This window comes from Pelodiscus sinensis, chromosome 16 (genome assembly GCF_049634645.1).
Source record: "Pelodiscus sinensis isolate JC-2024 chromosome 16, ASM4963464v1, whole genome shotgun sequence".
NCBI classification, from domain to species: Eukaryota; Metazoa; Chordata; order Testudines; family Trionychidae; genus Pelodiscus; species Pelodiscus sinensis.
In genome coordinates, this window is record NC_134726.1 from 16662074 (window position 1) to 16675784 (window position 13711).

General features: G+C 39.6%; 1 protein-coding gene across 2 annotated transcripts in view; it reads right to left on the reverse strand.

Moving 5' to 3' along the window:
• The window catches only part of SHISA9 (shisa family member 9), a 353976-nt gene that overhangs the window by 16690 nt on the left and 323575 nt on the right, over positions 1–13711 (reverse strand). Inside the window, exon 4 of one of the 2 annotated variants that reach the window (XM_006131456.4) lies at positions 12937–12981. The exons of the other annotated variant lie outside the window; for it this stretch is intronic. Coding sequence (XP_006131518.3) covers positions 12937–12981 — 45 coding nt within the window. The remainder of the gene's footprint in view (positions 1–12936; positions 12982–13711) is intronic. 2 annotated transcript variants of the gene reach the window in all.

A 13711-nucleotide genomic window follows, 5' to 3' on the forward strand; every position in this document is an offset into this window, starting at 1 on the left:
TATTTTTGAACACACATGTCCTTTATTTTGTACATCAGGAAGGGGGGCTAGGGAGGGGTAAGTGGAAGGAGGTGAGGGAGGAATGGGGTACGAGCCCCCGATGGGGAGGACTGGGCTGGCTCTGCGGGCTCCTCGGGGTGGAAACTCTCCTGAAGCCCCTTGATTGACCCCCCCCTTCGGATGGCAGCCTGCGGCAAGTGCAGCCGGGCTGATGGCCGAGTGCTGTGATGTGCCGAGTGTGGACACTCAGGGCACTCCAAGACAGGACTGCTTTGCAAGCGGGAAACCCCTGAGAACTGTCTGTCCGGGGTGGGGATCGGTTCCCTTTAAGCACAGCCCTCGGCTAGCCTGAGACAGCAGCTCCACACTCTAAGTCCTCATCTGATGCCCTGCTGGCACTGCTTCTGGCCAGCCTTAACCTCAGTTCAGGGTCCACTCAGTGTGGACATGCTAGTTCGAATTAGCAAAACGCTAGTTCGAACTAGTTTTTAAGTCTAGATGAGCTAATTCGAATTAGCCTAGTTGGAATTAACTAATTCGAACTAAGTTAGTTCGAATTAGTGCTGTAGTGTAGACATACCCCCCCTGAATAACTGTGTTCTCTTTGAATACTTTCCCCAGATCCAGTTTTAGGTATTATTCCAGTGGGTTGATCTAAGGCTAATATTACCCACTTCCAGATCTTCCTTAGCTTAGCAAAATGTGTCCCTAAAAGCCTATCTTAATCCCTAGTTTTCTTTTTCTTCATACTCCTTTTGTTGGTCATTTTTTTCATGCTGCAGCAGCACCTGCATTCAGAGTCTGTCAGATATGAAATGTATTACCCAGTGCTCTAATATATATTGAGATAAATATTCTCATACAACAGTAAATTGTGTTACCGTTTTAGCCCTAATAATTCAGTTGTTTAATATAAAACAGGCTTCCACTGTGAAAGCTAGAGGTGGGGAGAACAAAGCCTAGAAAATACTACGCATAAGGAAGTGCGTGGCAATTTTATTTTGCTCTTATACAAAGTTATATGTTTTCTTTGTACAATTTGCAGCTATGTTATTGGTTGAACATGAAGGACAAATTAGGTTCCGCAAATACAGTTCTATTTTATTAAGTATTTCAACTAACTAAATCCAGAGAGACTTTCTAGAATTTTGCAGAACTAATGGCTGGAAATCTGAGAATCAAGCTAATAGCAAAGCTTCAATTTGCAAATGTTAGCCTGTGAGTTCTAAATGGGGAAAATTGGGAGCACTGGGGAATGACTACATTTGATTTGCTTTGGGCTGCTGTGATAGCATGGGAAAGTTGGCATTTGAACCAGTACTAATCAAATAAACCACTCCTGGATGTCCACTGAGAGATTCCCACCTGTGCCTAACTCTTTGATTTTGTAAAGAAGCCTTAGGAAGCTACCTAGGATTCTCACTTTTTCGATTTTCTTTCATCATGGCCCATTGTACATATGTCAAATGATAGCTTCTGCTATACACTGTGAAAGACTGAAAGGCACCCAAAAATTACTCTTGGTTCCACTTTTGACAAAATTTAGAGCTTTCACGGATGTTCTTTATGCTGTGAGATCTGCAAAGCCGTGGCTTATGCAGTTTATGCTAGAGCTAGAGCTACTATTCACTTCCTGTACAACTCTGAAAGCTTAAATCCTTTATGTCATTTCTCAGTTTTTAGCCCTTTTTGAAAGCATTCTAGAATGTCCTTCAAGGAAGATGAATGACTGTATTTTTGTTCTTGGCTGCTATGTAAACAGTATGAAATTTCCATCTATATTAAATCTTCTCGTTCACCTATCATTATCAATATGATCAGTGTTGATAACATCTTTTGATAGTGAAGAAATGCTGAAATGAATGCCTGCATATATGGGGAAAATGTGTATTGTGCTCTGTTCCTCCCACTCATACTTCAATAACTCAAAAACAACTGAATAACTTTTGATCAAACTTTCCAAAGATGGTTTACCTTTTCATTGAAACCAAACAGCCAAATTTTAAGAAACAAAACAATGTATTTAAGAGAGTTGTGAGCAGTTCGAAAGATGAAATTAGCATTAGACGGGGGTTGGGTTCAAATTATCTGACAGAACAAGTTGGCATCAAAAAATTCTGATTGAGCAAAATCAAAACATATTTCAGGAATGGATTAATGTTGACATTTTCAAAAAATTTTAAAACTTTTCTTAAAATAAAATGTAAAAGTAAAAACAGCATATTGATATTAAACATTTTGATTTTATCAATATGAGATGTTCCTGCATGTTAGCTTCATTCTCAAAAAGCAAAAATCTGATCTGATTAAATTATGACTAAAGGTTCTTTTTGTATGGAAACATATCAAGGTTCCTATGTAGACCCACACATACAGTAGTTTGTTTGAATTTTGTAACCAATTTTTAACAAAAGGATTGTCAATATCAATGATTCCAGGGTATGAATACATCTGTGTAGTGATGGATTTCTGCCTGTGTTTATGTATTTATTTCTATTGGAGTTGTGTGATAACTAAAATCCTCCTTAGTTTTGTATCATCTTTGTTTTTTATTTCTTGCTCCTTCTTGAAGGCAGAGGGATGAGAAGGTGGAAGGAAATGGTGTCTGATCAGAACTGTTTCATGTGTAGCACAAAGCAAATGACCAGATTACGAGTGGCTATTCTGTTGGTGTGCATGAAAGTGGAGGACACAACTAGCCCCAGAGCTTCTCTTGTGGGTATGTACAATAAGCAGACACAATTAAATCTCTGCACTAGAGAAGTGCAGAAGCTGTTCTTTTCCATTCACTACTGGATGCAAGGCATCCAAAGAGGACAAGGTGAGAGAGGTCCTTGGCTAGCAGAACTTGCTGGGTGGGAATCAGAGGGTATGCTGCATTCCCTAGGGTGGGTTAACAGTGGTCATGCTGTATGTAGAGTGATATGATTCCTATCAGGCACAATCAAGCCCCAAGTTGGGTAAGAAAGTGAGGCCTATATGAACAACCCTCCCATTATATCAATTGGTTAACACTTTCTGGATTATACTGGATGCATTTATGGAATAACTTGGCTCTTCTTTCTGTGCCTCGTGGATTAATGGTGTCTAGAAGTTCATGGACTATACACTATGAGGTATAAAGTAAACAGAGTAAAAAATAATTTCCTACACTTTTGGAAGGTGGAAGCAGAGGTAGATCAGAATGCTCCTCCTATTTCCCAGAACCTGTCAAAACCCCATTGGGGCTACATAGGTCAGAAATATCACTGAGAAGTCACTCTCTGAAACCTGAACCTCTGGTACTTCTGCCAGTTTATCTGATGTGTGCTGTGTACTCCCTGTGAAACAATAGGATGTTGACGTGCTGCTAAGGATGAGAGAGCCTATGTCCTTGCAGCTAGACTGTAAGCTGGAACTTTCTTTACCTTCAGATGCTTAGATTCTTCACATTTTGGAAGTTGTACCTCTTTCTTTATCCTCTGCACTGCAACCTGCTCCCTCTAAAGTTCCCATGGATTACTATCCTTCTGTCAGTTTTACCATGGGAGGGTTTGACACTTAGGTGCAGGGGACCCATTTAAATGGTTAATACTTTTTTCTACTGTGACTTCCTTTGTACATTAGACATTACAGCTTAGTATGGCTGAAATGTTCTTTTTCCAATTTGATTTTTTTACATCGAAATCAGCTTAAAACTACCTAAATATAGTAAATGCACGAGTGCACATTGGGGTAAATGTATTACGGATACAGAGCTATCCCACATCCCTCAAAATCCCATTTTCAGCTGTTAATGCTGTGTATAACTGTGACATGTCAGCTGTGTGTTTGATTGCACAGTGAAAGACACTGATGTTCAAAGCTAGCCTTGTAAATCCCATTTTCCATCTGTTTAAAGTAGGCATCTTTAAAACAACAACATCAACAGCTACAAAACCTGCCTCAATAAACACAGACAAAACAAAAAAGGATGAATACTGTAAACAATATTTTGGAAACTCCTGAAGTGGCCAGTATTCCTGTACATTGTTGTTCTCTCCACCTCAAAATGTGCACTTCAGCAGGGGGAAACATGAGACTGAGCGTCACTGAATATTTCCCAACTAGAAATGTGTATTTCTCTGTGAGCCTGTTTGTTCCAGAGCTCCTCCAAATGTGGTATACAGCTTCCTCGTCTGCTAACTTAACGCAAGGCCAGGTTTGAGTTATGCCAGGAAAATGTAAATTGCGGGGAATGGGACTGTTTGGAGGGATGGTATATCCACAGTGGCCAGTGGGGGCAGCGAGTGCAGGGGAGAGCTATACTGCACAGTGATCACTGGGGGCAGCCGCACCACCAAGGAAGTGTCCAGCTGGGGAGGGGGCTCCTCCATCTTGCCTGCCACCAGACCAGATAAGTGGCCCCCCTGCTCAGAAGACAGCTACCACCAGCCATCCCCCACCCCAAAAGGGGATAGGAAGGAGGGAGAAAGCCCCTGCTGCCCCTCCCCCCGGATGGAGGAGGGGTGAAGGAGAACTGCCCCCCTCCTGGCAGGCCCAACTGGTCTGGGAGGGACCAAGGGGGAGGAAGAAAGCTCCTGGCAGCTCACCTCACCCCAGGAGGGGCCAAGATAGAGAGAGAGCATCCATGGTGCCCACTTCACCATGGGAGGGGCCAGAGGAGATGGAAAGAGCCTCTGCCAATCCCTCCTATAGTCCCCACAGCGCCAGACCCCTGCCCCGAAGGACTTAAACAATGCCAGCTAAGTCTTCTAGTATATTGTAATGTCAACACCATGCTACCCAACTTCAACCATGCTACCTGATACTCATACATGCTACCTCATACATAACTGATACTTCAACTATGCTACCTGATACATAACACCTGATACTCAACTATTTCAGAAACATACTCATTACTCAGAGTTTTCTAGCCCTCCCCTTTCTTGTGTGTGTGTGCATGGGCAGGGGGAGGGGGACGGGGAGAGAAGCATCAAAAGAGGAGAGGTGATTTCATATCAAGCTGAAAAATAAAGCATGTACACATTATATGGATGTGTGTTCAGTCATCTTTTAACCTGCCTGTTGAGACTACTTGGGTGGGTAAATTTTTTTAACCTATTACTGTAAATGTCTTGTTTACCTTTGTGCACACAGTAGAGTTCCAGAAAATCTGGAATTTTACTCCATATTCCGCCACTGACTTGCTACATGATCTTGGGAAATCACATAACCTTTGCATTCCTGAGTTCCTCCAATTCTAAAATAAGCTGCTAATCCTTAACTACCTCCTCAGAGGTGTTACAAGGATTAATTGCTATATGTAGAGTGCACTGAGTTTTCAGATGAAAGGTCCTATAAATTCATTTGTATTGAGTATATTTTGTATGCAAGTCACTAAAATAGGATTTAAAGATATCACTGTCACATTAGCAGAAAAAGAGAGAAAAGAATTAGAATATCAGAATTGCATAATGACTGTGTACAATAAGAGCTTTACCTCTGAGAATCACCCCTTTGCTTTTCCTGTCTCTGGTATTAATGATTAATTAGATGATTTTGACAGTTCAACATTTTTGTAAAGTTTTTAGTCTTTAATTTAGGGTAGTCAACAGTAAATTCCAAGGCCCCCTCCACTGTCGTATTTGAATGTCTCATAGTCGATGACGTACTTATGCTCACAACAGCCCTGTGTGGTAGGAAAATGCTACTATCATCATTGCAGAGGGGCATCTGAGGCGTTGAGAGGCTATGCGACTTGCCCAGAGTTACACAGGGAATCTGTGGCAGAACAGAAAACTGAATCAATCCCCTGAATCCTCGGCTAGCACTCTAACCACTTCCACATTCCTCTTCTCTTGCTGTGTACCCACACACCTAATGACAGTTTTTATAGCTTTTGATTGAGGAAACTATATGCTGAAATATAGACAATTTTCCCTAAAAAATTGGGATAATTTAATTTCAGAAATTTGAGTGCCTGAGAACTAAAGGCTTTAATGAGAAACATTTTGTATCCTTACCTTGAAAGGCTACTCTGGGTGATCACTGATCATTTAAAGATAGCTTACCTCTTTGGGAATAACTGACATTATTCCGAAATAACATAGTCTGCATCTACACTACAAGCATTTAGTTCGACATAATGTCAAAATAATGTTGAGCTGGAGGACTTCTTACTCTGACTCCTGTAACCCTCATTGTATGAGGAGTAAGGGAAGTTGGAGGAAAAGTGCTCTTCTCCTTGGACTTCCTGCTGTGTAGACAGTGCCAAGAGTCTAAATCAGCTATTTCGACTTAAACTACGCAATGGATGTAGCTCAAGTTACATAGCTTATTTCGGTTTTAGCTCTGCTTTGTAGACGTGCCCTTTGTGTGTTGGGGCTTACTTCCTTTACCTGTTAACAGCTATCTAACCTTAAGATAGGAAACCATTTGTACCTCTCCAAGTAAAAAAGTTGGAAAGTCCCCATAAGATCTGTCAAGGGAAGACTTTGTAGGGAGGAGCCTACGGAGATACTAGAATCTTGCTTTGGTTTGTATATGTTACTGTGGGTTACTCGAACACAGTCACCTTGATCTAGTGTTAAATGTCATGATTGCTTCTGTTTATTTTCCTGAGCTGAAGCTAAAACAATGTTTAGAAGCTTCCAAACCACTTGATTCATGTTCCTTTTAGACGTTTTTATCAGAGTTCATGTGAAAACTAATGCAGAATTAATTCCATAAAGGATCAACCTTACAGTAACTTAATGCTGGGGGAAAAGACTCATGTGGATCAAATGACTATTTGGTTCAACTTCACTGAGTTCAGTGGGATGAATTTTCAAAAGAATTTAAAAAATAGGGCTCAATTATTTTTTACATTCTGGCAGGTAGAACGAATACCCAGTGAACAGTGCTTGGTATTCAGGGTTCCCCAGACACCATTCAGCCAGTATAACAGCTCTGATAACTGTCTGGAATAGTGGGACTTAGAAATCAGAATAGAGTCTCGTGTCTCAAAATAAACAAGCTCCTTTCAAACAATGGCTGGAGAAGGAAAGGATAGGCTATGTCTTTCTGCTCAGACAGCATTTCTTGCCAAGGGGAGGAGGTATGGCTGTGGCAACTGACTGCTCACCAGCTGTTCTCATCTGTGGAATGGCTTCTTGCTGGCGTAGTTGCAGCTGAGCACAAGTTGGAGCAGTTGTGAGCCAGACTGAGAATATCAGAAGTGAAAAGATGGCTTAAAGTCACCACTGCCTCCCTCCATCTCCATTCTTGTACTGAGCACAGCTTGGCTATAACAGAATTCAACCCATGGCCTGGAAAGATTGATTTTTTCCCTGTGTATTCAGCATTTTCTCCTCTCCCTTTTCTCTCCCACTAGTTTATTTGTAACAGTCTGCAAAGAAAAATAGCATATTATGGCAGCAGATTATTTTCTGTGATCCTTATTAGTGATAAGGAGGTTTGGTAAGCAACTAAAATATATACAATGCTCAGAACTGGATGTAAATGAGTCCCACAGGGCTGGTAATCCTACTTATGTGACTCTGTTATTCCCCTTCTAACATACTGTACTACTTTATCAGTTTACTCATTTTTTATACTGATCTGGAGAGAGACCAAGCATAAAAAGACATATCAAATCATTCCTCTCCACAGTCGCTGTTTGAAAGGAGCTTGTCCACCTCCAGACACAAAGCTGCATTCTGTTTTCCTATAAAATAAAATGCTACTTTCATGTGATGAGAAATGATGAAATCTAAATATGTAGGCCCAAGCACTTCTCCTGTTCTATTGATTATTTTTATGACAGCTTTTGAAATGCTCAAGAGGCCAGAGAATGTTTGGTTTTGAAATACAGTAGAAATGCTTTAGAATATGAATGTAATTAGACTTGGTAACTAGAGCCTGCAGTCTCTGCAATGTTCTCTTCATCCACTGCAGACAGTGAAGTCTGCTGCTTGGTTGGTAATTCCAAGACAGAATTTGATTAACTCCTCAGGCACCAAACATAATGCATGAGATTCACCCTGGCACCTTGTTTAGTAGGTAACAAATCATTGGAGTTCAAGACTATTCACATATTCAGAAAAAGTGCCTCTCTTCTGAACATGTGCTAAGCGCTATAAACACCACAGGGGCTAATTATTTCTGGTCTTTTTTTCTTATTCTTTTCCAAACACTTTGTAAGATCAAGCCAGTTTCTCTCTGTGGACATACAAAACAACTTCTTTTCAAAAGGTATTTTTATAATAGGCCACATCGGTTTACATAATTTTAAATTTCAGTGTTAACAGAGGTGTCATCCTTGTTTACCAATCAAGATATGCTGGCTACGTACATTGTATGCTATATTGAGATTAATACATTGCAAATATATGTCAGTTCAATGTTAGGAAACCAGTGTATTTAATACAGTTTTATCATAATCAAGAGACTCTGATTTCTTGGAAGTAAATAATGCTGCATTGTGTTAAACTAATAAAAGAGCTTCTGTCAGAGAATTTGAAATCAGTTGATGGACAGCAATGCATTAAGCCTCACATCAGGCTTATACTATTCTTATTTTATAAAAGCCAAAATTTATGTCCCGCGAGGTTGTTGCTTGCTTAATGTTGAATAGTAAGTAAAGAATCTGAGAACACCACCACCAAAAGATTTCCATTTCCCTGTCCTAAGTACATGACAATCGACTAGGTTATCTAAAGTAGATAAGGAAATTAGGCACCTTGTTCCCTTAGGTTCCTTTGAAAAGTCCAGCCAATAGGTACCAATAGGTATACTGTAATGTAAAATATGTTTCATAATAATCTCTCTCTCTCTTCCTCGCTCTCTCTCTCTCTTTTCACAATGAATGTGAACACTTATTCTTGCCTGGCATCTACAGTTGGCAGATAAGTTACCTGCCAAATTATTGGATGGGTTTCACTAAAAAAGGTCAATGTTTATTACAAAGTATTTATTTAATAAATTAATAGAGTTTGACCATATTTATCTTAAAAATTTCTGACAACATTCTCTGCATATTAATGAACAGGCAACAAAAATGTCATTTGAAATACAAATTAACAATCCAATCTTGCTACCCTTCCTGAAATAAACTCCCACTGACTTCAGTGGGGAGTGAACAGATCGAAAAATAAGTTTACTACTGTTAATATAAGAGAGATTTCCAGTTTTCTATTAAAAAGTGCTTGTTCCTTCCCTACTTCAATAATCAAGACCTGATTATATTTTCATTACCTAGCTTCTTAGCATCTCTAGCAAATAAATAAAGGAAAAACTTAATGCACCGAATGTTTGTAGTAATCCTTTTATACATGAACAAATCTTTACATAATAAAAATGTTCACAGGGATAGTCATGTTAGTCTGTAACTTTTAAAACAATTTTTTCAGATTAGTCCTAAAATTTTAGTAAATGCTAAACTTCAGTTTAATCTCTAACTTCTGAAAACGAAAAGGCCCTTGAAATTGTGACACTTGTTGCACATTTTTGTTAAAATTATAAACATCTGACTAACAGAGTTCACTAGTAAAACATTCCGAAACGTTTTACAAAGGTGACCCACCAACTATGCACTCTTGTTTTGCGACCCACCATTACATCTATGCATCTTCTGCTCTAGCATCACCACCCTAGTCCTGTCCTGGTGCAGACAGAAAGCCTTGGTGAGAGAAGGGTTGAAGAGGGAGTTCACCTCACAGCAGTGACTCCTGTCTTACCGAGATGAGCCTCATTCTTCACTGTGGGTATTGCAACTGGTGCACAGGGTCACAATGTCTTAGTTTGGCCTGGAGAGGATGTCAAGCCCAGCTCCATGAGACAGGAGCTGCTGATGCAGGAAGATCACAGGACGGGCTTGCAACTCATCCCATAACACTATCTCTAGGGCAACCCTTCCACAAATATACATTTGCCTATGGACCAAATATGGATTATCTTCTCCCAACACTCCGAGTGGGTAAGGACCCGCCATTTGGGGAACACAGGCTAGTCAGTTACAATTGTCCTGCCGTGGAGAGCTGTACAAGACACAAGAGCTTCAGTTCAGATCTCTCAAAACAAAAGCTTTGGATATTTATGTAATTCAGACACAGTTTTTATGTTGAAATAGGGTTGATTTAATCTGTTCCACCAGCGGAGTCACTCCAGATTTACACTGTTGCTTCTAAGAGAAGAATTTGATCCGTTTTATCACATTTTTTGACAGAATGGTATTGATTAAAATAAGAGCTAAACTCACAGAAATACTGTTATTGTTGCTTTTGCAAGAATAGTTTTCCTTTGTTCTGTTTATTAACAGCTCCAATTTCAAAGAATGTTTTAATCACCATTTCCCTTAACTGAAGTCATCTGGCATCTTAAATAGTAAAAGTTACAAAATTAGTTCCAATAGATGGTTGTAGAGTCTGATCTGCACCCCATACCTTTCTTTCTGTCTGTCAGTTCTGCATTAGAGCTGTATGAAACTTTAATGATGAAATTCTACTTGGGCAGAGTTCTCCAACATTTCTGAACCGTTCAGCAAAACAGGGATATGTTTTGAGCAAAACCCTGGGAGAGTTTCCACTGAATTCAAAGTTGATTTACTGTTTTGGGAGTAAGCCATGTTGCATTCTGTGATTACTGATTTTATGTGACCTTTTCATTCCAGGTCAAGGCAAAATGTGGAGGCTTCATCTGAATTTTCATTTTGTTTTGCGGGTTGTTCCAACCCCAACAGCAAAGCAAAACTCTCTAACCTCTGTGAACTGAATCTTTTCAAGAGTTTGAACATATACTGAGAGAGAGAATAGGGCAGAGACTTAAAAGAAACCACTTTCTGAACTGTTAGGCCTTGTCTACACTACCAAGTTTTGTTGCCAAAAATTGCCTTTTGGTGACAATGCAGTGAGAGCAGGCACCTTGCAGGCATGTACCCCTCCTCTTTCAAAGCTCCTGGAAGCAGCTGACAGCTAAGTGAGCTGCCTCACTTAGGAAATATTGGCATGCTCCTGTTGTGCCCTGCACTAGGAACACAAGAGCAGGCAGACTGCTGCTGCAGGGGGAGGGGCACAGATTGCCCTACTGCTTTGACACTCCTCAGCACAGAGAGCTCACAGGGCTCTGGAGGGAATCCCCAAAAGCACAGAGATCAGCTCTGCCTTTCCACAACACTGCACTGTCGGATACATACCCACAGTGCTCTGCTCACATTGTCTGTGATGGTGCTCCTAATGTGAACATGATCTGTTGACAGAGGAGGCAAGTACGAACACCCTCTGGCGATTTTTGTTTGGTTGACTTTTGGGTGTCAGTTTTGTCAATAAAAATTGGTAGTGTAGACGAGGCCTTTGTCTCTTGGGCTGAAGCTCCATTTAATCACAGGAGAGTATTGTGTCCTTACAGCTGGGTAGTGAGTGTGCTGAAGCTGTCAAAACTGTGCATTTTGTTAAAGTTGATGTATTTGTCAAAATGAAATATGTCACTTTCAACTAAATATTGTTTCTTGGGAAAAACACGAAACAAAGCATTCTGAAAATGCCCAAATATCCCATTTCAACATTTTGAGAATGAAGCATTTTGATTTTTCATAGTGAAAATACTTTTTGAAACCAAATTATTTTATATGAAATATTTTTAAAACATTGAAAAAATCAGAACCAAAAGGTTTAATTTTTATCAAAACAAATACTTTGATTTGAAATGATTTTTTAAATTCCATCTCATGTGAAATTTTGAAATATTTTGTTTTCATTCCATTTCAGAATAGGAAACATATATTGTTGAATTTCCTATGAAATGAAAAATAAGATCGCCAACCATCCGCTCTTATCATGTAAAAAAGTTTTCCTCTACACAAGTACCCACTTTTTCTTCTGACTGCCCACTAAGGCTCCCAATCATAACAAGTAGGCCATTCTTTTACACTCCTCGGTAAGATAGCCCATGATATATCAGAGTTGTTGACTTGAGTCCCACGACTTGAACTTGAGTCTGACTTAAGTCGCCTAGGTGACTCAACTTGAGACTCGACTAGGGTTCATTGTTTTGTGACTTGAGGCTCGACTTGAGACTTGCTAATTTTGTTAAATCGACTTGGTGAAAAAATTGTCCAAAAATGCCAATATTGATGGCTGGTACAAAAGTGACTTGACATTTTTTAAATTAAGACTTGAGACTCAACTTGGGACTTGACTCAATAGTGACTTTAGGGATTTGAGACTCGACTTGAGACTTGAACTGTAGTGACTTGAGATTCAACTTGGACTTGACAATGACGACTTGAAGACAACACTGCGATATGCTATTGTATTTTTTAAATAGACAACAGCATACAAAACTAGCCTTTCTTCCCTGATATGGTACACTAATTCTCCATGATTTGCAGGAGGAAACACACTTTTTCCATAATGGTGGCTTAACTGGCTTTCTGGGGCACATGAGATTTCTGGCCTTTATGGAGGAGAAAGTTTATCTAAAGTGTTAGGATGAAGATGTGACGATACAATCTGGTTTAGGCTACAGATATTGTAGTGGGGATTTTTGCTGCTCTAGTCACAGAGCTAATATTTCAGAAAAATTCAATTTTTAGGCAAAAACAAGTAGAAAAATTCATTGGGCACATTGCAAAGCATGTTATTGTACTTCCCCCACCCTCCCCAAGCTTTTGCTATTACAGAAAAGAAGAGTCAGAGTAAAGCAGTAATCCCTGGGATTTCTTAACTTGGAGATGTCTTTCTCATACTCATTTACTCCAGATAGAATAGTCTTTGCAATACCGAAATGGCAGACTGTTAACAGCTGCTATTTATAAAATATTTACAGTAAAGGGTTCATTTCCATCATTTGCCTAATTGCTCTATTCTGGCATTGTTGGGAAAAAACACATAGCTGATGTTAAAGTGCATCATTGTACAAAGGTGAAGACTGCTAATGCTTATCTGCATTTGGGTTTTGATTTTGGTTAGAACAAAAGAGGAAAAGATCTTACAGTACCTTTTGACTGAAGCGTCATCATAGTAAAGTCACCATCATAACCTCCTAAAAAATCAAGACATGCTAGTATATTTATTCTGTTTTGTATCAAAATAGTTTAAAGGTAGACACTATTACATTCTGCTTAGGACCTGATTTTCATATGCCATATTCAATAATACCTTGAATTCACAAGTAGCCCCTTTGAACTCAGTGGAGCTACTTAATAAGTAAAGTAAATATGGGAACTGGAATCAGCCCCTTAATGAGTCTGTCAATCAGAACTCTCCATTGCTGGATACACTCTTTGACAAGTAAAGGTGAGATGACACAAATGAATATATTAGCTTGTCCTAATTTAATGTTAAAGCTGCCTCTACTAGACCTAGCCTTGTTTGCAGCCCTCTCCCCACTCCCAAGCCTGGGTGTCACTTCTAAAAGTCCAGTCTTATCCCGAAAGAGCTACCTTTTCACAGCTCTATTCAGTTGCTAAAGGATGGATATGTCTATAACATGAACATTGCCCTTTGTGATGGCTGATTACTAATCTTCGAATTTCCCTGACCCAGAAAAAGAAAATCAATAGGTAGCAAAGGAGTCTACAGTAAAATGTAATTTCTTAAAGGTGGCAGTAAACCTTAGCCAAAATCACTGATATTATCTGGGATACTAAAGCATTTCACAACCAAAGTGCTTAGAGCCAAATTAAAATGCATCCCTCTCTGAGGTAGAACGTGACAATTAGCTTGCATAATAGATAGGAAAGGGGAAATTCTGATTAAGGATATCACGGTAG